This window comes from Labeo rohita, chromosome 13, assembly GCF_022985175.1.
Source record: "Labeo rohita strain BAU-BD-2019 chromosome 13, IGBB_LRoh.1.0, whole genome shotgun sequence".
In the NCBI taxonomy this organism is placed as follows: Eukaryota; Metazoa; Chordata; class Actinopteri; order Cypriniformes; family Cyprinidae; genus Labeo; species Labeo rohita.
The window spans coordinates 18,146,690-18,172,946 of NC_066881.1; the positions used below are offsets into that span (position 1 = coordinate 18,146,690).

The 26,257-nt window shown below is 35.6% G+C and overlaps 1 protein-coding gene across 2 annotated transcripts; it reads left to right on the plus strand.

The window, feature by feature from the left end:
- Positions 1-937: 937 nt before the first annotated feature.
- Positions 938-23,552, plus strand: inpp5f (inositol polyphosphate-5-phosphatase F). 2 transcript variants are annotated; one of them, XM_051126292.1, is made up of 20 exons: positions 938-1,358; positions 3,939-4,019; positions 5,853-5,989; positions 7,863-7,991; positions 8,188-8,373; positions 9,772-9,828; positions 11,192-11,390; positions 11,474-11,653; positions 11,945-12,012; positions 13,580-13,704; positions 13,817-13,894; positions 14,164-14,284; positions 14,518-14,646; positions 16,607-16,724; positions 16,818-17,016; positions 17,912-17,983; positions 18,083-18,156; positions 18,245-18,373; positions 18,543-18,630; positions 20,404-23,552. In XM_051126292.1, the coding sequence occupies exons 1-20, from the start codon at positions 1,262-1,264 to the stop codon at positions 21,521-21,523; spliced, it is 3,387 nt and encodes a 1,128-aa protein (XP_050982249.1). In that variant the 5' UTR covers positions 938-1,261; the 3' UTR covers positions 21,524-23,552. The 2 variants fall into 2 exon arrangements, with proteins under 2 accessions (XP_050982249.1, XP_050982250.1); XM_051126293.1 differs by having other exon boundaries at positions 8,206-8,373.
- The last annotated feature ends 2,705 nt before the right edge of the window (positions 23,553-26,257 follow it).

The window sequence follows — 26,257 nt, forward strand, 5'->3', positions numbered from 1 at the left end:
TAATAAAAGACCGCTTCAAACTCAGCTCAACCAATCAGAATCAAGGACTGGAACTATTCGTTTTATAAGTGTTCTTAGAACTATTTGTCACTTGCTATGTGAACACAAAAAATATCATGAGCATCATTCAAAAAGTTCAAAACAAAACGAATGGAGAAAAAAAAGAATTGTGCCCAAACAAAATCTTACTGGATGCTATTTTTTTGTGATATTAACCTCAAATTTGAAACACACCCTTTTTTTAGATGTATGGCTTTGATTTTCTTTTATATAATATTTAATATAAAATTTGAAAATAGTATTTTTGTCCATTTTCCCTTACAATATACTAAACTTAAAATAACTTGCTTTGATTACACTTTTTTTTTTCACTTAAGAAATCATAAAAGGCCCGGTTTCACATACAGGGCTCAGTTTAAGCCAGGACCAGGCCTTAGTTAAGCTAAGATATTTTATAAAAATGCCTTAGAAGAAAATATTATAGATGTGCATCTTTGCATATTTTAAGATATGTCAGAGCAAGACATTTTCAGTTGACAGCTCAAACATGCATTTTAATCCACGACTAGCCTTAAGCCTTGAGAGCAACAAAAGAGAACAATTTAACTCTGTGCACCAAACCTCTCAAGATCTGATCAAGAATCAGTATGCTCGACATACTGATTTATTATTTTAACTTATTTAGACCCACAGAGCCATTATATAGAGAATGCCAATTTTTACAACCATTAAAACATAGCATTAGTTATCATATATCTAAAACAGCTCATTAGTTATATAAGTATCTGGGAGACATTGTCTCCAAAATAGAATTGCAAAGTAACGATCTAACATAATACATCAAAACAAGTACTGCAGGTGGGGCATCTCAGTCACAGATGAACTATGATGTTCGCGGTGACGGAGGAGGTCACGTGTGTGTATAACTGGAGGAAATTGTTTCAGTCGCTGCTGCTCCCCTCAGTGGAAAATATTAGACCGACCGGCACATTTCCGAGCCACAGTATCGCCCTTATAAAACTGACAGTGAATGTATCGACGATTCATTTTCGATGACCGGCTGGTAGCTGACATAGAGACACGATGCTTTATCAGATTATTATAAACGTTTACACAAGTACACAGCTAGCAGGTTAGCTGGCGTCTATTGGGACTGCCAGTGGACGAAAAGCGAGCTGCTTCATTTCCTCGTTTCTCGGATCGGGAACAAATCCAGCGGTTTGGTGTCGGGAAGCTCGTATGTTTTGGTGTTTTGGTCAACATGGAGCTGTTTCAGGCTAAGGATCATTATATTCTCCAGAGCGGAGATAACGCGCTGTGGTGCAGCAGGAAGGATGGATCTATGGCCGTGAGACCGGGTAATGCTTACATTGTAACTCCATCACTTTATTACTCAGTGTACATGTGTTTCAGTGTTTCTGTTTTCACTGTTTACATTGTTGGCCATTTCTCGTGCATAATAGCTGACGGACGGACAGGCTGCTCCAAAACAGAGATGACCGATTTGTGCTCCTATCAGGAGTAGTTGTTTTTTTTAAAATCATTGTTAGGTTGTATACACGTTAAAAAGATTGAAATGTCAGTTTCATGTTTGTCGAGCGAGGCTGCTGTCTGAAAGATGCCCTACTGTGGTGTTTTCATTGCCCTACTTTCAAAGCAGCGGCGTGACATGCGTGTCAGTGCAACCCTCTGGTGATGTTTTGGTAGCCTAAAAACCCTTTTACTTACAACATCATGTTTTGGTCAAGGGCGTTTAGATGTCAGCTTAAGAACCTTAAAGGCATAGTTAACATAAAATTAAGAATTCTGTCATTATTTACTCACCATGTTATTCTAAACCTGTGTAACTTCCTTCAGAAGATGTTAGACTAAATGCTAGGCATTGTCAGAGTCAGATGTGATTACTTCCATTTCATCTTTTCCCATATAATGAAAGTGTATAGTGAAAGCAGTTTATTCTCTAAAATTCTGCCTTACATCTCCTTTTTTTGTTTCAAGGAAGAAAGTCATACAATATGAGGAGGAGTAAACAATGACAGAATTTTCATTTTTGAATGAAATCCCTACTATGTAGTACAATAAACAATGTACATTTTATGTAATATATTTTTATAATATATATTTTGTTTATTTTCAGAAAAAGCATCAGAATTGATCTTTTTGATATTGAGATCATCTTTGGGCCCAGTTGGCGTTACGCTTACACTGTGGTGCTGGCTGCATCTGGGTGTAATAATAATAATGCTAATAATATTTAACCAGTTTTCAAGGCATATAAATGACAACAAAATGGCTTTAATTAAACAGAAATTAGATGTTTGTAGCAAATAAATATTTAAGTGTCCATCGTTGATGTATTTATAAACATGCTAGGCAGTGCTAATGCTGTTAAATGTCGCACAGGGAAATTATATAGTTACGCTGTTAAATGGCTAAGGTTTAAATATGGGTCAGACATGTGACTGTCTGACACAGGCACAGTTGATAGTCAAATGAGAATTTTTTGCCAAGGCTTTAAACCAATAAGTTACAAGGTACCATCACACTTATTTAACTTCAGGCAATTTTGTATGCATTGTGCTCTTTTACCAGAAATTATATATGTCTTGTATATATTTATTTAGACTTTTTTAGATCTAGAATTTTTTTTTTATAAACCAAAAGGTTTGCATGCTCAACCGCGGTGTTTTACGCTCACACAGCATCCTTTGTTACACTTTTGTTAATCTAACCTTTAAAACATTTACCTATCCAAACCTATTTATCTCTTGTCAAGTCTAGAACTAGATGTCCAGATAGTCCATCTCTCAGAGTATCAGGGAAACTGCGGCCTGTGAAGATTTGGATGAGTTCTAGCTGTTTTTAACCACGTGCATGCAGCCAGGCTGATCGGGTTTAGGTTGCAGGGCTGTTCCATTATTTAACTGGATAAGGGTTTCCACTGTATGCATGATGCATACAGTCTCAGTTCTTTTGAATGAATTCCTAACAATATGCATCATTCCACAGTTGCCAGCGTGGCTGGGTGAGGTTATACCACACTGTAGTACTTACTAGGGTGTTTGTTATTCAGACTCAGTTGGATTAGTGTGGCAGATTAAAGAATAGTTAACCAAAAAGGAAAAAGTATTAGCATTGCATTACTTGATCGCCAATGGGTGCCGTCAGAATAAGAATCCGAACAGCTGGTAAAACATCACAATAATAAAATCACACATCCATCAATGGCTTGTAAAGTAAAAAGCTGTTTGTGTTTGTGAGACACAAATCTGTCTAAAGGCCAAAATCAAAATCACACTTCCTAATGTCAAATCAAGAGTATCACAATGTATTTTAATCACAAATTCTGTTATAGTCATAACAATTTGAGTGCAATTTGAGTCATTTGTACCAAGACATCATTCAACTCTGTGAATGTACCAGCTTTTCATGGCCTAGTAGTTCAGATTGGAATGATCTCCAGTGCCAAGCTCATGGTCATTATGGAGGGTTTTTGGCAACTTCATGATGCAGCTCATCCAGCTCTCACCCATCCATCATTAGACTTTGAACATCTGATGGTTGAGTGCAGGACAGCAGCAAAAGTACAGAGAGCATCCACTTCCAAACTAGATTTCTGTCAGATGATCATAGGAGCCATAAAGCTACCATACTCTCAGATGCTTCAACAAATGCTGTCATTGCACATGATATTTGACAGACCCTGCACATCACTCCTGACAATGCAGGTGATGCTAATCAGTGAGCTTTTAAGAGGAGCTACTCAGCAAGTGGGTGACTTAAGTCAGCAGTCGTCATTGTCAGGAACCTTGTTGTTAACAGCCAACATAACCTTGGAAAGTTAAATGAATCCCTGATGGTTCTTCTGTCCCAGATGCAGTACTGAAAGAAAAAAATATTTTGAACACTTATGACTTTCATTTTCATCCTGTTTTCAGCAACCGACCTGCTGCTAGCATGGAACCCTGTCTGTCTGGGCCTTGTCGAAGGTATTATTGGAAAAATACAGCTTCATGCCGGTAAGTCTGATCCTCGGACTAGTGTATTTGCTGTATAAAGGAGGAGAATACCATTTTAACATTGTAATGTTTGCAATAAATTTGGTGAGCTTGGACTGAAACAGACTTCTAAAACATAGTCTAATGTTGTTACTGCTAAAATACCATTTATATTTCATTAATTTAATAGAAGATATGATTGCATCCATTTGTTTTTACTGTAATTCACTTTGTAGCAGGAAGAAACTGGGTACCAGAGACTCATAATGATTAACATAATCAAAGGCAGCTCCAGCACCAGAAATGTCAGCTTAATTTGGTTTTGTAATGGCTAAATGTTTTTCAGTGCTTTGTTGCTCATCTGTTTTATTGTAGCTTTAGCAGAATAAATACGGTGGTGTTGAATGATTGCCATATTCACATACCATGGGAAGGTTACTTTGGAAATGTAATAGGTTACAGATCACAAGTTACCCTTTTTAAAATGTAATGTAAGTAGTTTAACTATTTCAGTTACTAAAGGAATGTAATATGTTTGATAACTTTGATTACTTTTATAAATTTCAATTTATATTTGTTCTAAATTTGACCAAACTGTTAATCATTTAAAGCAGGCAGGGTTAACCTTACGAACAGTAGTACTAAACACTGATTACTGTCAGACTTTCAAAATCCTTCATCACTTGAATTAAGATGATAACAATTTCATTTTAAAGCACAGCCACCACATAAAAAAGATATGGTTTAATAGCTATAATGCTGTTTTGAAATCAAATCTTTGCATAGCTATGTTAGGAAACACATGCATCTAACAATGCCTTGAAAAAATAAAATAAAGCAAAAACCCTAACAGGAAATAAAACCGTTATTAAATAAACATGTCCTATTCTGTTTCGTAAACTCCTGAAACATTGGTGTCTCATATTTTAGAGCAGTCAGTGCAATTTAGAAAGAAATCAGTCAAATCTGTATGTGTGTGAAAATATTTAGATGTAACCTGTGATCGCTAACTCTTTCAGAAGTAACTAATTTAATCACACATTTTTTCTTAGTGACTGTAACAGGTTACGTTTATTTTGTAATTATGTAATTCTGTTACATGTAACTAGTTACTTCTCAACACTGGATGGTATATACATTTGAATACCTCATTCAAATGATCATATAGACATCCATTTCCATACAGACCAGTTAACTAAAAGCCTTTCACTAGGTTGAAAAGTAAGGTCTTGAGGGACTTTTTTCACAGAAGTGAAATGATGCCATGCATCATACTTTCATTTCATCATTCACTGGCTGATTTGAGAAGTCAGCCTCTGTCTATTGTTAACAGGTTGGCTTTATATGTATACCGTTATTATAATGTTGATCTCTCTTCCTTTTTTAGAGAAACTCTTGCTGATGTCTGTATATGCATGGTGCATTTTGTACTACTGTTGATGGATAAAATAATTGGTTGATCTTTCATGCATGGTTGCAGTTTTTCAGCACAAACTACACAGATAAATGAGCCATATGAGTCTGTAGCTACATATTCTTACATTGTAACCTAATCCGGTGGGCAAACCTGATATTTCCTTACACTGTTCCTACAAAGAGGCCAGGCAGCTCTCATTAAATTTTCCACCCAAACATCTTAGAGTTGCCTGCTGCACGGTACGCTTTTATCTATTGATTTACATTAACTTGTCAGTGAAAGTATGACTGCATCGCGCAAATGCAAATGTCTTTGAAGTCATTGTTATGAGAATGTTTGCCATGGGAATGAATCATGCCGGATAGAGCAGGAAAATGAGGTGTGGAACTCCGTACTCATGATACACTCCCTTCCTCCCCCCTCCTCCTTTTGGGCAGATCTTCCTCTGGGCCTGATTCTGATTCGCCAGAAAGCACTGGTGGGCCAGTTGCCAGGAGACCACAAAGTCTACAAGATCACTAAGATTGTAGTCATTCCACTCTCAGAGGATGAACCACAGGATCTGGAATTAGAGGTGACTAATGCTGACTGTTTTTGTTTGAACGTTTTCCATGCTGGATTTGATTAAACTTGGTATAAAAGACAAAAGTCATAATGTAACTGCATTAACCGTTATATTTCATCATATAGGTGTGTTGCTCTAACATTTCATCGGTTATTTCTTGTCATTATCCTTGTTGGTAGACATTACTTTACTGGATCCTGATCCTTCTTCCCAAATACCCAACTTGTTAGTTAACTCTTAGGCCAAGATTTTAGGTATTTCAGCCCTCTTGTGTAGTAAATGGTTGACGTACAATTAGTGCAAGAGTAGTGGTGTGTTTCTAAGGGGTTCCAGAGGAAGCAGGATGTTTTTAAGAAGTCAGTCTCTCTGCAGAGCCTCTGGGATTGAAAGGAGATGTTTAACCATGTAAGTGAAACAGTCAGAGGTCACTGTAATCCATTCTCCTGGCTTGCCATCTCTGCTTGAGTAGTTTATCACAGAATAATTGCCCTCTATTACTTTGAGATAGCAGCTTGCCTGTGTAGTTTGACTTTAGCTGGTCGTTCGTTTTATGGGCACATGAATCTGCTCTGGCATCAGTATCAGGCTAGTTTTAGTACACGTCTTGGCGCCCTTTCTGTTTTAAAGCAATTAATGTAGCAGCATTTTCCACATGGACTTTGAGCAGGGAAACAAAGATCTTCATGCACTGTATGTGCATGTAGATTCGTCACCTACAGTTGAGGTCAAAGGTTTACATACACCTTGCAGAATCTGCGAAATGTTAATTATTTTACCAAAATTAGAAGGATCATACAAAATGCATGTTATTTTTTATTTAGTACAGACCTGAATAAGATATTTCACATAAAAGAACTTTACATATAGTCCACAAGAGAAAATAATAGTTGCATTTATAAAAATGACCCCGTTCAAAAGTTTACATACACTTGATTCTTAATATCGCTGTTGTTCAGAAAAATCCTTCAGTTCTCTCAAATTCTTTGGGTTTTCAGCATTTTTGTGTATTTGAACCCAAAATGATTGTGATTTTAAGATCCATCTTTTCACAGTGAGGACAACTGAGGGACTCATATGCAACTATTACAAAAGGAACTCACTGATGCTTCAGAAGGAAAGTGGGGGAGATAAAATTGGGGGAGAAAAACCTTTTGAATTGGATGATCAGGGTAAATTTCACTTAAGTATCTTCTGTAGCTTCTGAAGGGCAGTACTAAATGAAAAAAATATGATATTTAGGAAGTATGTGTTCAAAAGTCATTCTGTTCAAAAGTTTACACCCCTGGCTCTTAGTGCATGTTTTTTTTTTTCTTCTGAAGCATCAGTGAGCATTTGAACCTTCTGTAACAGTTGCATATGAGTCCCTCAGTTGACCTCAGTGTAAAAAGATGGATCTCAAAATCATCCAGTCATTGTTTGAAAGTGTTCCACAAAAATGCTGAAAAACCAAAGAATTTATGGGACCTGAAGGATTTTTCTGAAGAACAGCAGGCAGTTTAACTGTTAAAGACAAACAAGGGACTCATGAATAACTATTACTAAACAAAACCCCCCCCACAGCTGTGGATCATTCAGGTAACCAAACAGTATTACGAATCAAGCGTATGTACACTTTTGTTATTTTCTCTTCTGAACTATATGTTAACATCTTTTATGTGAAATGTCTTATTCAGGTCAGTACTAAATTTAAAAATAACACGCATTTTGTATGATCCCTCTTATTTTGGTAAAATAATTAAAATTTTGCCGATTCTGCAAAGTGTATGTAAACTTTTGACTTCAACTGTAGGTACAAATTGAATTATTTAGCTTGGTTAGTAATGATAGCAGATAGTTAGCGCTAATAAAAGTCAACTATTCTTTTCCTCTCATTCACTTTCAGCTCTGTAAAAAGCATCATTTTGGAATCAACAAACCGGAGAAAATCACCCAGTCACCGGACGAGTCCAAGTTCCTGTTGAAGACCCTGAGTCAGATCAAATCTAATGTTGGCGTTCCCATCAAGAAAAAGGTTGATGGGTTGTTTTGAATTTTTGGTCACTGATATCAATACCAATCACTTTGAGACTAACTATTCCTGTTTTAGTTCTTTAGTATGGTTAATATAAAACCGTAAAAACAAAACTTCCTGATTCCCCCTTAAATTGACATCTCTTTAACTTAGTATTGTAACTTTAACCTTGTTTTGTTTGTTCACTCCCATCCAGTATTCCCCTGCCTTTCAGGTCAAAGAGAATAAAGAGAAAGAGCGTCTGGAGAGGCGGCTGCTTGAAGAGCTCTATAAGATATTCATGGACTCTGATTCCTTTTACTATAGTCTAACCTATGACCTCACCAACACAGTCCAGCGACAGGGAGCATTAGGCAAGTCAGATCAGCCCTTGTGGAAAAAGGTGAGAAGCTGAGTTATTGTGTTGCATATTTCAAAAGTTAAATGTCTACGTATTGAGACATTTATTAACCTTGTTTTGAAGGTTGTGATTTAAGTTTTAAATTTAAATTTGTTGTTTATTAGTTTCCATTTTTCAGTGAGCAACAGATGAAAAGAATGACAAAAAAATGACTTGCAATAATAATAGATGTAAAATATCTGTTTTTATTGAAATTGGTGACAGTTAAGTAAATACTTTAAAGAGCAAAAAAAAAACGTTTATTTGAGTGATGTGGCTCACTCTTTTACACCCGTCCCACACATACAGGATGCAAAAATACATTTATAGCAAGGCTTCATTTCTCATTTCTTATTAAGAATAAGATTAAGAATAGATCATTATCTTTAGACACTTCCTGGATACATAGTAGAGCGATAACAAATTAGTATCTTAAGATGTAGCTACATTAAAACAATGAACAAAGACTGAAAGAAAGAAGTGATAGGGAGTTAATTAAAACTAAAACTATTCATATTGTTTTTGTTAATTGAAATCAAGCTTAAATAAAGTATATGTGTGTGTGTGTGCACGCATATATATGTGTGTGTATATATATGTGTATATATATATATATATATATATATATATATGTGTGTGTGTGTGTGTGTATATACAGTATGTATGTGTATGTGTGTGTATATATATATATATATATATATATATATATATATAAAAATAAAACGTCAACCCTGTAACCCTGAAAAGACGGTATTGTCCACTTTCAAGACATCGCGAGTTCACGTTTTACTGCAGAAGCTGACAAGTGCCCATGCTGTTTGTGGACAGAAGCCGATAAGTCCATTTTGGCGAATAAGGGCGCTGTATTCAGGTCAGGTGACAAGACTGCCAAAGTGGCAAGGGACAATCTGCTCCTTGTATTGTGTGCAATCACAACCATACAGTCTATAATCACAACAACAAGAGGCGCCTACATTGTCAGCTGATGCGATTACAAAGATAAAATTAGATTTTTTTTTCATAACTCTGAAACTTATGTACGTATGTTTTAATGATATAATGATGTATATCAGATTTAAAAATTACACTGATATACTAAAATGACTAAAATTAAAAACTGAAATAAACCAAAATATTTTAAAATAACCTAATAAAAATGACAAAAGCATGCAACAGAATTAATAAATTTTAACCTAAAATTGAAATAAACACTGAAAATATAAAACTAAAGCATATTTTTAAAAATACTATAAAAATCTGTAAATAAAACTAAAATAACACTGGTTCACCAGTACTAAAAATGTTATTTTCTTCTAATAAAAAGACCATAAAACAAACATTTACACATACCATCTGACAAACACACAGAATACCGATCACCATGTTTTTTTTTTCTTTTAGGTGGATGACAGATTCTTCTGGAACAAGCACATGATCAAAGACCTCATTGACTTGCAGGTGCAAATTGTTTTTTTTTTTTTTTTTTTGCAAATATTCCTGAATTTTTAATTGTTAATATTCAAATATGCAAACTAGTGCTGTCAATCGGTTAAAAAATTCAACAAATTAATCACATTTTTTTCGGAAATTAATTGCGATCAATCACGATTAATCCCACCGAATATTAAAGTTTTTAAATATACTTTTATATTGCAATAATTTCATATTCAGTCTTCAAATTAATGTTGAAACAATAAAATGACAGTATATTTTTAATATTTGTTAAAGATTTTTTTGACTGAAGGTGAGCATCACTGATTCCGAAATTACTGATGTCTCTAGGAAATTGTTGTTTTTTTTTTACCTTTATTTACCTGTGCCCTTCAGCTAGTAGGAAATATATAAAAATTGAATAAAGTTATCAGACACTAGATTTTAAATTAACTATAGATGAATCCTTAAAGCAACAGAAGTTAATGATTTCCTTTTTTTTTTTTTTTTTTGTTTGTTAATTAACAGACCTTACAGTCGCTGGGTTATTAGGTTATTTGGCTGCTATTACTTTACTTTTACGCCATTTGCTTTAAGCTATTACTTTCTACATGCCGCTGCATTTGCGCATGCAACTGAAGCACACATGCTACAAGAACATTTATAATGGCTGACGGGACAGGTAAATTAGTTTTTACTGACTTATGGCCTGGTCAACATCTCATATAACCGCAGTTCACTGTTGTTCTACTGAAGCTCCACGTCACCTGTACCTTTCCCGTGCTCGTTTGACTAGCACCAGGCGCTGAAGTGAAGTTGGAATGCGTGTCTGAAAAGTCTTCCGTTTTATGTGCTCGTAAAGATGTTCTGTGACTAAATAAACACTCTTGTCAAGAAAAAAAGAGACAGAAGCAGTAGTTGTGAGTGGGGTGGCCAAACCTAGCCCCGCCCCTGCGTTAACTGCGCTAAATATTTTTAATGCCTATAAACTGGAAAAATGCGTTAATGCTAATTTTGACAGCTCTAATGCAAACTTATGAAACCTTGTTTCTTCCACAAAATAAAAAAATTTAATTGTGTCTTTTTATCTCACAATTACATTTTTTCATGCAATTAGGAGTGTATATCTCACAATTCTGTTTTTTTTTTTCTGAGCTTATTTCTTGAAATTGCAAATATAAACTTGTAATTGCAGGTTCTGAGTTTACATTTAGCAACTGTATTTTTTTTTCTGCAACGAAAAATAAAAAAGAAAAAGTAATTGCAGCTTTTTATCTCACAATTCTAACTTTTCTCCTCAGAATTGTAATTACACTTGTTTTTGTTTTTTTCTGGCATAAACGCGCTTCCATACCAGCCCTGAATGGTAATTGTACATCCTGTTTTGCAGGTGCCTCAAGTGGACTTTTGGGTTATTCCTATCATCCAAGGCTTTGTGCAAGTGGAGGAGCTGGTGGTTAACTATAACGAGAGCTCTGATGAAGAGAGGAGCAGCCCGGAAACGCCTCTGCAGGAGCCCACCTGTGTGGATGATATTCACCCACGCTTCACTGTGGCCCTCATCTCCAGGCGAAGCCGACACCGTGCAGGTACGCTAGTTAATAAAATCAAGCAATTGAAATGTACTCATCGTGCCATCAGTATAATAATATAATTGTGCGTTCCACTGAAGGAATGCGCTACAAGCGGAGAGGGGTGGATACTGATGGACATGTGGCCAACTATGTGGAGACGGAGCAGCTAATCCACGTACACAGTCACACGCTGTCCTTTGTACAAACGAGAGGCTCTGTCCCTGTGTTTTGGAGCCAAGCTGGGTATCGCTACAACCCCAGACCTCGGATAGAGAAAGGTGGGGTGTATCTGTGTAATCGATTCTCTCTTCAAATTATAAATGAGATCTAACTCACAGCACAGTCTAGCACTTCTGTTTATAGACATGCTATCACCGAGATGCATCTGTGTAGTCATTGTTTGGAAATGTTTTGTCCTGTGAATGGCGTCAGGTGTGAAACTGGCGTGCTTTCTTGGTTGAACATAGTGCTTAGAGGAAATGTTGTGGTGATATTTCAGAGCTTTACTGTGATCCTCCTGCGGCGCTGTGTCCTACATGATGCTATCTCACAAATGTGCTTTGTTGCAGGCGAGAGGGAAACTATGCCTTATTTTGCTTCCCACTTTGAAGAGCAAGTTCAGATTTATAAAAAACTGGTAAGGTGTGTTTAAAATAACAATTTTAGAGTGAAATACTTTTTTTTTTTTTTTTTTTTAAAGCAGTATAGAAAGTAGCACTATTAATCGATTCAAATATTTAAACCTGATTAATGTCATAATGTTTTTACAGTTAAAGGGATAGTTCACCAATAAATGAAAATTACTCACCATCATGTTGTTCCACACTGTAAGGCCTTTGTTCATCTTCAGAACACAAATTAAGATATTTTTGATGAAATCTGTGAGTTTTCTGAACCTGCATCGACAGAAACACAACTCATACTTTTAAGGCCCAGAAAGGTGGTAAGGACATTGTTAAAATAGTCCATGTGACATCAGTGGTTCAACTGTAATTTTATGAAGCTACGGGAATACTTTTTGTGCTCAAATGAAAAAACTTTATTCAACTTTTTTTTTCTCCTCTTTCGAGTACCACAATGCATTTGTGTGCATTTGTGTACATTTCTCTGCTTTCTCGTAGCATCCTAAAGTTAAGGTTGAACCACTGACTATTTTATCGATGTCTTTACTACATTGGTCTTGAACGTGGTAGTTGCATTGCAGTCTATCCAGGTTCAGAAATCTCTCAGATTTCATCAAAAATATCTTAATTTATGTTTCGAAGATGAACCAAGGTCTTTGTAATTGGTGAGTAATTAATGACAGAATTTTTATTTTTGTGTGAACTATCCCTGTAATGCACTCTGTTCCTTCTATAAGACTATAAATATGTGTAGTTACTGGATTGTGAGAATGAAATTTTTAGTAAAATATATATAACACTAGATAGAGGTATTTATGCTCACCATGGCTGCATTTATTTGATCAAAAATACAGTAAAAGCAGCAATATTGTAAATGATTGTATTATTAAAATGTAAAATAACTGTTTTCTATTTTAATATAATTTAAAATAGCTCATTCTTATGATGACAATGCTGAGATTTCTTCAGCCATTACTGCAGTCCTTCAGTGTTACATTATTCAGAAATCATTCTAATGTGGAGATTTGGTGTTTAGGAAACATTTCTTATGTTCAGTGTTGAAAACAGTTGTTCTGCTTAATATTTTGGTTGAATGTTTTTGAAATGGGAAGCTTTTGTAACATAAATGTTATTACTGTCATTATTGATCAATTCAGTCCATCATTGCTGAATAAAAGTATATTAAAAAAAAAAAAAAAAAAAAAAACTATTTCTGACTATAAACATTTAAATGGTGGTATATGCAGTAATTCAGTAACAACCAACAATGAGCAACACATTAATTACAGTATTTATTAATTTTTGTTCATGTTAATTAAGGAAAATGCAGCAGTTCATTGTTTGTTCGTGTTAATTCACAGTGCATTAACTAATGTTAACAATCACAACTTTTAATTTCAATAATGCACTAGTAAATGTTCAAATTAACAGTTACTAAGATTAATAAATGCTGTAGAAGTATTGTTCATTCGTAGTTAATGTTAACTGAAGAAGTTAACTATTGAACCTTATTGTAAAGTGTTACCAATAATTATATTTGGCACTGATTTATTTATTTATTTATTTATTTTTTCCCATCAGGTGATTATTAATTTAGTTGACCAAAATGGACGCGAGAAGATGATTGGTGATGCTTACCTTAAACAAGTGCTGCTGTACAATAATTCCAACCTAACATATGTTTCATTCGACTTCCATGAGCACTGGTAAGAAACCCAAAGTGTGATGATCTATCAATCGGCCCATCCTGATGTTTTTACAACAGAGCCTGTTATGGTCAAATCTCAACAACAGATATTCTCCTTTGTCTCTTTCCAGTCGAGGGATGAAGTTTGAGAATGTGCAGACTCTCACTGATGCCATCTCTGACATCATCACAGACATGAGATGGGCCTGGTGAGTCTTTCATTTGCTATTAAAGTGACAGTTCACCCAAAAATGAAAATTGTGTCATTGATTACTCACCTACATATCCAGGGTCAGAAAGCTTTTAGATTTCATTAAAAGTATCTTAACTGAAATTATCTTAATTAATGATAACAGAATTTTAATTTTTTGGTGAAATATCCCTTTAACTCCTAATTCTCTCATAAGAGCCACATTTTCTTCCAAGTTTGTTATTATCATATCTAATGTAATATCGATCTGCTTTGATTTGCAAATAGGGTGGACCAAGCAGGAGTCATCTGTCAACAGGAAGGCATCTTCCGGGTTAACTGCATGGATTGCTTGGACAGGACTAATGTGGTACAAGCAGCTATTGCCCGTGTGGTCATGGAACAGCAGGTATTCAAATTCACCTTTGATATTGGAACACACGCATGGATAAATTCACACATAAAAATGAAAGTCGTTTTTGGATAAGATCGTGTGCTAAATGCCTTAAGGTGTAAATAAAACTGTGGCTTGTAGGAAGGCTGCCATATTGCACGCACAGAACAGTGCAGTGTCTTTGGCTCACTCAGCTGCTCTCAGTATGCCCGTACATTCAAAGAGTCTTTTGATCTGTTTGGTTCCAGCTGAAAAAACTTGGTGTAATGCCACCCGAGCAGCCACTGCCCCTCAAGTGTTACAGGATCTATCAGGTGATGTGGGCCAACAATGGAGACACCATTAGCCGTCAGTATGCTGGCACAGCTGCCCTAAAGGTAAATAGACTAAATGCCTGCCATTGATTTTATGCTGTCCCCACTGCCCATTTACACCACCATCTGTCAGCACATAGTTCTAATTTGCAGATTTACAAGTCATCTTTTAACTGTTTTTTTTTTTATTGTAAGTGACTGTACTGTATAAATCATCTAAATATTATATAATTAAAAGATTAATTGATTCAATTTATAAAAGTTAATTGGAGGGAAAACATATATATATATATGTATGTATGCATGTATGCATGTATGTGTGTGTGTGTGTGTGTGTGTGTGTGTGTGTGTGTATATGTACACTACCGTTCAAAAGTTTGGGGTCAGTACATTTTTATTGTTTCTTTTTTTTTTTTTTTTTTTTTTTTTTTTTTTTTTTAAAGAAATTAATACTTTTATTTACCAAGGATGTATTATGTTAATAATTAAAAGTTAATAATAAATAATTTACATTGTTATAAAATATTTATATTTTGAATAAACACTGTACTTTTTAAACTTGTTATTCATGAAAGAATCCTGAAAAAAAAAAAATCACAGGTTCCAAAAAATATTTGGCAACACTACTGTTGATATTATCCAACATTGATCATTCTAATAATAAATCCGCATATTAGAATGATTTCTGAAGGATCATGTGACACTTATGACTGGAGTAACAGCTGATAAAAATTCAGCTTTTCATCACAGGAATAAATTCTATTTTAAAGTATGTTAAGATAAAAAACATTATTTTATATTTTAAAAACATTTTGCAATATTACTGTTTTTTTCTATATTTTTAATCAAATAAATGGAGCCTTGATGAGCATAAGAGACTTCTTTAAAGACTATTAGAAGTCTTACTGACCCCAAACTTTTGAACGGTAGTGTATGTGCGTGTATATACATATGCATGCATAATAGAAATAATCTATATGAATATTGATCTATTTATGTATTTATTTAATTTATATATTACTATATTAATATTTATGTATAATATAAATCGTAAATAAATTATATTTATAAACTATATATTTATCCATAATATAAATCATATGTAAACATGAATACCTTATTGTGAATATTTGTTAATATTATAAATATTTATTTGATTAATTTATGTATTACTATATTTATATTTATGTATAATATAAATCAAATAGTTATATATAAATTAAACACATAATAATATATAAAACTATATTTATATTTATGCATCATATAAATCATATGTAAATATTAATATTTAATTTATATATTACTATATTTATAATAGTGTAATATAAGTTATATATGTATTTATGCAATATGAATATTTATTTAATTAATTTATATATTACTATATTTATATTTATGCATAATATAAATCATATATAAATATGAATATTTATTATATATATTTGTGTGTTTGTGCATGTGCCAGGACAAAAAAATACATAAATAATTAAATATATTAAATAATACATTTACTATTTAATAAAATACTATTTATTTATTTAATTTGTTACGATATTTATATTTATGTTAAAATAAACGTATAATATGTATGTATAATAATAATGATGTATAATCATATAATATATGTGCGTGTATTTAGAATTACATTTAAAAAAACATTAATTTAAATACATTTTGCTTTCAATTCTATAAATTATTTATATGTGTGTGTGTGCGTGCGTGTGTGTGTGTGGAAAAAATTACATAAGTAATTAATTTAACACAATCAATAAATAATATATTTACTATTTTAATAAAATATTTATTAAATAATTTATCTATCTTTTTTTATTTGCTTGACATGTATAGCCATAGTGTTTTGTTGTTTAATTTGTGGACCTAAAGGTATTCCCTCTGCGTCTTTTTAAAGAGTAAAAACGAAGATTAAAGCTTTTGATTTCATAACATAACTGAAGTAAGACACTGATTACCACCCAATGAGTTTGTCATCTTATTCTTACGTGTCCGATCTGTTGTGTAGGGAGATTTCACACGAACAGGAGAGCGAAAGTTAGCGGGGGTGATGAAGGATGGTGTGAACTCAGCTAATCGTTACTATCTGAACCGCTTCAGAGACGCCTACCGACAGGCCGTCATTGGTCAGTATAAAAAATTCTCCATTTTAGGTACACAATGCAAATAGCCCAGCCTGGTGCCTCATCTGCCATGTACTGTATTTCTGCTTCTCCCAGACCTCATGATGGGCCTTCCAGTAACAGAAGACCTGTACTCCATCTTCAGCAAAGAAAAAGAGCATGAGGAGAAAGAGAAGGAGAGCCAAAGGGGAGCTCAGGAGCAGGTCAGCCTCCTGCTGCAGACGTACATGCAGCTGCTGCTCCCTGATGATGAGAAGTTTCACGGTGGATGGGCACTTATCGACTGTGACCCAAGGTAAGAGCCCTCATGTGTCGTCAGGCATTGCTTGAGCTCTCATTTCGAGCAAAATATATGATGCTGTTTCAGAAAATTAATTGGCTGTTCAGACAGAATGCATTTTTGTGCTCAAAAATGCAAGACTCAAAGCAGTGGAATGAAAAGAACAAGGAGTTGAACTGCTTTTTTAAGGTTCCTTTAATAATGGCACACTTTTAGAATGCCATTTCATACACAAGCATCCATCTAACACATGTTTACAGAAAAGCAGCACATCAAAATGCAAAAATGCATTCTGTCTTTTCAGCCCCATAACTTTTTTTTTTCTTTATTTGGAAATACTTATTACAATTTAAAAATAATTAATTACAGTAATATTAAATATACTACAATAAAACAGTAATAATGCTAGAGATCTATTATTAAAGAACTATAATGAAGCTTGATTTTAACATTTATATTGTTAGTTTACTTTTCCTTCTACAGTGTATTGTCATTGGCTCAGAGGTACTTGCACATATTGTTTTTTTTTCTGATTGGTTGTAATATAATTGTTTGGGTGAGGGAGCCATATTTCCTCCATTCTTTTGAGCATTTTTTTTGGTGGGAGGTCATGGTGAAAGATGCCTGAAAACTGTTACTGATTGGGTTGGAATCATGTGAAATCTTTGTAAATTACTCAAGTTCAGCTCTGTCCATATGTAATGCTTATTTGAGGTAACTTTCACACAAGATGCACTCAAATGAGCATGATGTGTTATGGTCAGTGTGAAATTCCTGTAAAATTTCATGCATTTTGCAAGGCGTTGTCTATTGTTTCTCTTTCTTCTGTACGCCCAGGGTTTAATGGTACTATTTATGGGCCTCTCTTTCAAGGTTCTGACCTTTTATTATATTGTTTTTCCTCTGTCAGTCTTATAGATGCCACCCACAAAGATGTTGACGTTCTTCTGCTGTTGTCCAACTCTGCATATTATGTAGCCTAGTAAGTGCAATTACTCTCAATGTTTGTGTTTTTAAAATAAGAAATAATTTTCTTGGCATTGGTTTAGTAATGCCGCTTTACTTGGCTGTTGCTATTTAGTTATGATGAGGAGGCGGACAAAGTCAACCAGTATCAGAGACTAAGTTTAGAAGGACTTGAAAAGATTGAAATTGGTAAGAGCTTATAGATTACCTTGTGGGTGTAATTTTTATCCTATTAAATAAAATGTTCTGTGATTTCATGATGTTTTTTTTTCTTCAGGTCCAGAACCGACTCTTTTCGGAAAGCCTAAATACTGCTGCATGCGGCTGCATTATAAGAACGGGGAGACGAGCGGTTATTTCCATACGCTGAGGGCTGTCACACGAAATCCAGAAGATGATGGAAAAGGTTTGTGCTTGGCGCTAGTTCTGTATTGCGTAATTCTGTGATTGACATTATTGGTTAAGCTGGTAAAAGATATAACTTGGCTGTCTGTATGCTGATCTTGCTTGAAGGGTTTTGTGTTTGTGTTAAATAATTTATTTGTTTCTCTGCACTTGGATTGTTTGCATTTCAGACACACTCCAGTGCATTGCGGAAATGCTTCGTATTACAAAGCAAGCTATGGGGCTTGACGTCCAGGTTGTTGAGAAGAAACTAGAGAGGTAAAAAAAAAAAAAAAAAAAAACTTTTTGTGAGTTGCTTCAGAAGACTTAAAGGTTTAGTTTCAGGGCTGCCCTCAACTAAAGATTTTTCTGGTCGACTAGTAGTTGTTCATTTTAAGCATTAATCGTCACATGCTTATTAAACCATATAAATCATAAATGAGCCTTTAATTGCCTGCATAGCCTAATAAGTGCCACAGCACACCGGCAGATATAATAATTATGAATGTGTCAGGGAAAAACATTAACATTAAGAATGTGTCAGACTGCATTAACATTTTAATAATTTATTGATAAACTAGTGCTTACTTTGTTTTTAGCTTAAGAGATGAAGTCGGTGACACTGACTCGTCATCTCCGCAGTAGTGATGCACCTGCTTGCATGTTTCATATGCATTACATAATCTGAGAATATTTGTTTTCTATTTGAATTAATTCGTTTAAAAGTAGACATTTCACTCTCTATAGATATATTTTTCCCGTCTGTAAGGCAACCGCAAATACATGGAGTTTCGAAGTTTTGAGCTCAAGAGATCGAGATGGCAAAAAGCGCATCCTCCTTTCATTATTTTACAAAAGCGCAATGTTTCGTTGCAATTTTGAGTGCACACAAATAAATGTAGAATCTTTAGAGATTTAAAAGATGTATTACTTTTGTCTGTATGAGCAAAAAATTTTAAGAGCATGAGACTGCACCAGCGCCTCCATCTGTCATGCAGTAAGCACGCTACTGTTTAGCTTCACATTCTGCACAGACACTTTAATCACGCACATTTTTCTAGGTTAACATTACATTGAGCGGCCATGTAGAGTTGCTACTACTTGCATCTTTCAGATGAAAAGCCATATTTGAGGTCTGAATGATAGGTGAGAGTTTGGATGTCTTGCCCGATTGTACTATATTACCACATAGACATAGTTAATGACCTGTCCAACACGGACTGCGTGACTTCACCACTTCCTGTGGAATTGTTTTTTCTGCAACTAAGTGACTAATAAAATGTTGGTCTTCTTGTTGACTAACGGTTAGTCGACTATTACAGGGCAGCCCTAATTAGTTCACTTTCAGAATAAAAAGTTCCTTATAATTTGCTTACCCCATGTCATCCAAGATGTTCATGTGTTTCTTTATTTAGTCAAGGTTTTTGAGGAAAATATTCCAAGATTTTTCTCCATATAGTGGATTTGGGTTAAAGGTCCAAATTGCAGTTTCAGTGCATCTTCAAAGGGCTTTACATGATCCCAGCAGAAGAATAAGGGTCTGGTTTAGTGAAACGATTGGTCATTTTCTTAAAAAAACAAAACAAAAAACATTTATGTACTTTTTAACCACAAATTGTGCTAGCTTGACTTTACACATTACATAGTCACTTAGCAAAGGTCACACATGATGTAAGCAGAAGTACTGACCCAGTGTTGACAAAGCAAATGTGTACAGAAAGTCAAACAGCCTTTACAAAACCAGGTAAAAGAAAGATGGTGGATGATTTTGATGTTGGAGGGGAACAGGGTAGGTTTTACCCTACCCTACCTTTTTGAACCGAAGTATGAAGAACTAACTACAGGTGACCTTTCATGCATTTCCGTGCATTTCAGACCTTCAACCTGTTGATCCCCATTGGAGTTTGTGCATCTAACTGAATGTTTTTTTCATAGTACAACTACAAAAACTAAACCAATTTCAGTCAAATCTGTTTTTTCTGCAGTTTTGAACAAAGCCAAATTGTGCTGGGTTGTTGGTTAACTAATCTTGCTTCAATTGCTTTGTTTCAGGAGACACAGCAAACCACATGAGGATATAATGGGAATACAAGGGAAAGCCGTGGACCAAGTCCTTGGGTCTGGTTTGGCTCAAGGCAAAAGTTTCCTTATGAACAAGTTCTCAACACTAAACCAGAAAGTGAAGCAGACAAAAACTAACGTCAACATTGGAAACTTCAAGCCCTTGGGGAAACTAGGGACCTTCTCAAAACCTGAGGTCAAAGTAAACTTCCTCAAGCCAAATTTGCATATGAACCTCTGGAAATCAGACAGCAGTTTAGAGACCCATGATGGCAATACGGGTTCGGCAGCCCTAAAAGACCTTAACGATGAACATTCGGAGGAGATTTCTTCCGATTCTGATTCGTACAACTCTGACGAGCAGCCTTGCTCAGGCTCTCGGGAAAACGTAGACTACGTGCTTCCTAGCTGTGGGATTGTAGCATCTGCGCCGCGACTTGCCAGTCGCTCGCAGTCGATTGGCAGTGTCGAGCTTGCAGTGCCCTCTGTCATCCGAGTCACAGGCTGCGATGACAAGACAGGAGATAGCTTGTCAGTTGGCCCCGATGGCCAGTCTCCAGGGTCCGCCTCGGTGGCTGAGGAAGCCATTTTGATTGACTTCGGGACACCTATTGACGCGTACTGCCACCAATTCGTCCAGGATGCCAAGACCAAACCAATAGAGGTGTTTGAGGAAGTGCCTGCAGCACCTAAACCGCAAGCGCCTCAAGCCCCCTCAGCTCCAGATGCAAAACTGCGGTCTTCAAATTCCCAACCGCAGCTTCCTCGCCCATCTCAGCTTGAGGTAGAGTCCTCCGTCCACGGGGCAAATCTTCTGACTGTTCAGCCTGCAGGCTCTGCCACATCATGCGGGTCACAAAGGAGCCTGGAAGGCATCACAGGGCTCTCATCTGGAGACAGCAACGGAAGCCGCGTCGTGTCGCCCTTCGCGAAGATCAGGAGCTCAATGGTGCAGGTGGCTAGTTTAACCCAGGCCGGATTTACTCAAGGCATTAACTTTGCTGTAGCAAAAGTTCAGAAAAGCCCAGAACCAGACGCTGTCAACGAAACCCAAGAGAATGAATTGCGAGCGATGTTTACACAGTGCCAGACCAGGATCATTCAGATATAATATGCTTAGATGTATTTTGAGCTTTATATTGTGACTTCCAATACAGTAACGGTAGCATACGCTCACAAAAGTCAAACCACACTCTCCTAATTTTTCCTCCAGTTAACCAAACCAAAGTTTACAGCCAGTTTTGAGTAGCACGTAGTACAGTTAACCCAACCGAGTCGAATCCTAAACATCTATATATTGCTGGTTTGCATGTTAAGAAGTAACTCTGAGGTAGATTAGGACAGGCAAGTTTTATTGCATGTCAAGACCTAAGACCTAGATATGTCATGTGACCCCATTTGTGCAGTAAATTTCACTGGCTGTCGTAGCTGTAACTAAAACCTTTCCCAATTGGAATATGTATCAGTGGCCGCTTAATATTTCACGATATTTAGACAACCAGACCGTACAGTTATATAGATATTTTGATGTGGTGTTTGTCATAAAAATATACCAAAATAGCACCAGAGTAGTTGTGTAGGATCTATGGTCAAATAATATTATTCAACTGTAAGTATTGTATGTAAGTACTGTAGCAGTTTCCTTTAGAACTCTCTAATTAAGATGTTTATAGACAGAGAATTATATTTACATGCTGTTAAGTTTATAATCATAGCTGACGGAAACAAGACGCCTCTGGTTCGTTTGGGCTCTGTTGATGCAATCATGCAACTAAATCACTTAGTTTCATAGCATAAAACTATTTATTGTCTCAAGTTTATTTTGAGAAAAGCTTCTTTCTTACAATTTTACATTTATGTCTTATTTTTCAGTGAGGTAATGTAATGGTGGTCTGCTGATATCTTAAAATGCTCTGCTTGTATACATTCATACGCAGATATGACTTGTTTTAACTACCTGTAAAACCTAAAATTAATTATTTTCCGTTGCTGGACCTCCGTATGCATATATATAACGACTTTTGACTGGTATTTGACACAGGTCTGATGCAAGGTACCCACGATAAACAACTTTTTGCACTCTAAAATGGCAAGAGCAAGCCTTGCCAAGTTGCTAAATGCAGGTTTTTGACAAATCTACCTTTAAATTTATCCTTCAAGTCATTCAGGTTACATTTATGTTTTGTCTGTAGCATCTATGCCACGTCTTCAGTTTCGCTTTGGCTTAAGGGTCATTTGGTTCAAAATTGAGAAGAGGTTAGATCATCTTTTGAAGTTGCCTTACCCCATATTTTCTAGATTTGGAAAACAATATCGAGCCTTACTAGGTGTCGATGATATCCAGTGGATCCTAGTATAATTATGCATTAATTACTGTTGTGCAGATCCTGTGGGATTGATCTATGTATCAAGAGACTCAAAATAGTTCAATATCTCATGGGCTAGATATCAAAAAGTCTGAATAAGACACTGTGATCTCACAAGAACGTTATGTTGACTTTAAGAGCTAGTTAATCAGCTCTTTAGGCCACACTTTAGGCTTTGTTTCTCACACACGTCATTTCTTACTCGTCCTTCTCTCACATGTACTGTAGCATAGAGTGCTGTGCAAGGCAGTGGGTTACACAATGTTCTTGCAGTGCACACGTTCAGACATTCCTGGAGCTGGTACGTGGTTTTGATAACCTTCTGAGATTGGAACTGTCTGAGCTTTAATATATAGTGTCTGTTATGCAATAGTGGTAAATACATGCGCAGTAGTTTTGGTGGTAAGCTGACTTCTGTTACTTTTTTTTTTTTTTTTTTTTTTTAACTATTTAAGATGGCATGCACTGGACTGCACTCTGTTCTTTGCTTTGAACTGGAAATGTTCTTCTTTGGCAGAGGTTTACGCTGAGGATCTTTAAACATTCCTCTTGTTTTGGAGGTGGGGTAGACTGTTTTTGGTTATGTATGAGTTTTTAATTTTCTATGCATAAAGACTTACACTGTCCTTGTGGTTGTTCCCCCATGTTGTCACGAAGTGCTTTTGAATCCACTTTTTATTTTCAATGCTTGTAATTGAACTGACATGTATCGTATTACATTTTGTCTAACAGTCTTTTGTTTGCAAATCATGTTCAGCTTCTTCCGCTTTGAGAGAACGTTGTCCATCAATGTTTGTGAATTGTTTTCATCCATTGTACCTAACATTTTATTGCAGAGTATTTATTCAAAATTCATGTTCTCAAGCTTATTCCCCAGTATTTTCCTATGTTAATAATAATTATGTAAACTGCTGTATTTTAAAATGTTATGGGATGTGCCTGGGAGGATTTTTAAGTAAATATTTAAAAACTAAAATGTCATTTTGATTCATTTACAGCTTACTAGAATATGCTAATTTTTTAACAGTTGGAGTCTCTTTTCTCACCAAACCCTGCAGCTATCACTTTTTCCTAGCACTCCACTCACAGATCTCGCTGTAACCTCTTCTTACAGTGTCAGTATGTGGCTCCTCCCAGTGAAGACTTCCTAATTGCTCAGAGCTACACTGTATTACATTCTTTGCATTCAGATGCAGTCTGAGAGGTTTGTGACTCCTCCAGTCAGGTTACAGCCCAGTAGAATAGTCTGGTGTTGTATTGCCCGAGACATTCAACATGAACATGTCAGCACTGGCACTTTCAGGCCTTTGCTATTTTTAACTCTAAACATGCTGACGAACCTTCTTGTAAAGCTGTTTTTAACTGTATGATTTTAATTCATAGTAATACATCAAAATAACAAGGTCCCTAGGTGTTTTTTTGCTATTACCCATAACAAGGTACCATTAATAAACTAAAATTAAGACTTTTAACAGTTTTAATTAATGTTTGTAAACGTTGGTTAATAAAAACACAAGTGTATTGTTAGTTCATGTTAGCTTAGATCCATAAAGGGGTGCAACTTCAGTCAGTGTGTGGTGTGTATCTTTGGGCATAAAAAGATCTACAAAGTATAACTCAGATATTTCGTTTTTAAAAAATATCTTTCCAAGAACTACATCAAAACGGTCCTTTGGCTACAGCCTTTGTTTTCCGCATGCAATCATGTCACAATGCGGTCCATTAGAATATCATTAAAAAAACGCCTTACGAAAATTCGAATTGTTGGGGGGTGGGTAGGGACGGGGTGGGGGATTATCCAAACTTTAGCCATGCAGCATGGAGAGCCGTTTCAACGAGCCGCAACGTGGCGGGTATAAACAGAAGCATGGACTAGAGTGGCCGCTTCAGAGCAGTAACGCGCTGCAGACCTGTGCAGTGCGGAGGTCGAAACATGCTGAAGCCGCGATCTACTCCGATTGCCACGTCGGAGCAGTAAGGCGTTCTTTGATAATGTTAGGCTGCTTTTAGCCTTATGCTGGAGTTGGTTTCGGGCAATGAAACTAAGTATGTAAAATAATTAAATAAATTAGCACGATAATATAATGTATCTGCGATCTCGCAGGCAAAGGATAGGACTCAACACTGTATATGACTCTCTCTTTCAGACAAATTCAATCGGAGGCTAATAAAGTCTAATAAAGTGCATCCATCCATAATAACAAGTGCCTCACATGGCTCCCTGGGGTCTCATGTAGCGAATCGATGCGTTTTTGTAAGAAAAATATCCATATTTAAAATGTAGGATTCACTATTAATCTAGCTTGTGCTAACTGCGGGCCTTCATTAAACGCGGAACTAATCGAGCTATTTGTGCTAGGCTGGGGAGGAAGGTAATGTGTTTATCGAACCACTATATGAGAGCATGTTCTAGTACACCCCCAAAACAAAATCAAAATTTTGAAAAAGAGCATAATAGGCCCCCTTTAAAGGACTGTCACTAAATATTATTTTGGTAATCAAGTCAATTATTCTGCCGATTAATCAGCTTTTTTTGTGGTAATAATAGGCCTAAGCGAACAGGCTTTAAAATTACTTAAAATACGTATTACGTATTTTACGTATTACGTAAAATACATATTAAGATCCCAGTAAGAGGATATTCATCTCCTTGGAATGCAGATTTTACCAGGGGAACCCCGCGAAAATACGTGTATTTTTAACGGGGTCCCTCGTCCCTCGAAACGCGATGTAGTTGTGAAAACCTGGCAACCCTGCAACTGAACTAGCGTACATTATGCATTGTAACAAATGACTGCACAGGGCTCCAACAGCCTGAAGATTGTTTTTACATTTTATTGTGAAATCTAATTCTTGTTTAATATTGAATAAACATTTGATGCAAATGTCATCTTAATCTTTAATATTTGGCCTTTTCTTTATGATAGAAAAACTACAGCTACTTGTCCTGTGGACAACAAAACGTATAAACTTAGAGGATTTGAACTTTTTTATTTTGAAATCCCGATGAACAGTTAGTATATAGCATATTGACCTATTCTTGTTTTTATAGGTTTATAAATGATTTACCTTGTAAATATGATTAAATGGAGCACGTTGCGTTCCCAGAAGAACTTTATAATAAACCCAAACTAACAGCAATATTTTGAGATGCTCCACACATGAAAATGATAAGGGCTTCTGTGGAACAGCATTTAGCTGCGAACGGAGCAGCATTGAGACGCAAGTACATAACCTTCTGGCATATTCATATGTATATTTATTTAATTGAATCATAGCATTTGTGAATTCACAATAGCATATGATTTATTGTGATTTTTTAATGGGTTTATTATATCACGCAGCCTTGAAAAATGGTTATTGGACGTGGGCAAATTGCAGTCGACGATTTTAAGTCGAGTAAGTTACTCGATTTGATTGAGGAATTGTGAGCCCTAAATGAAATGCTATCCAACATTTTAAGTAAGACTACATACATA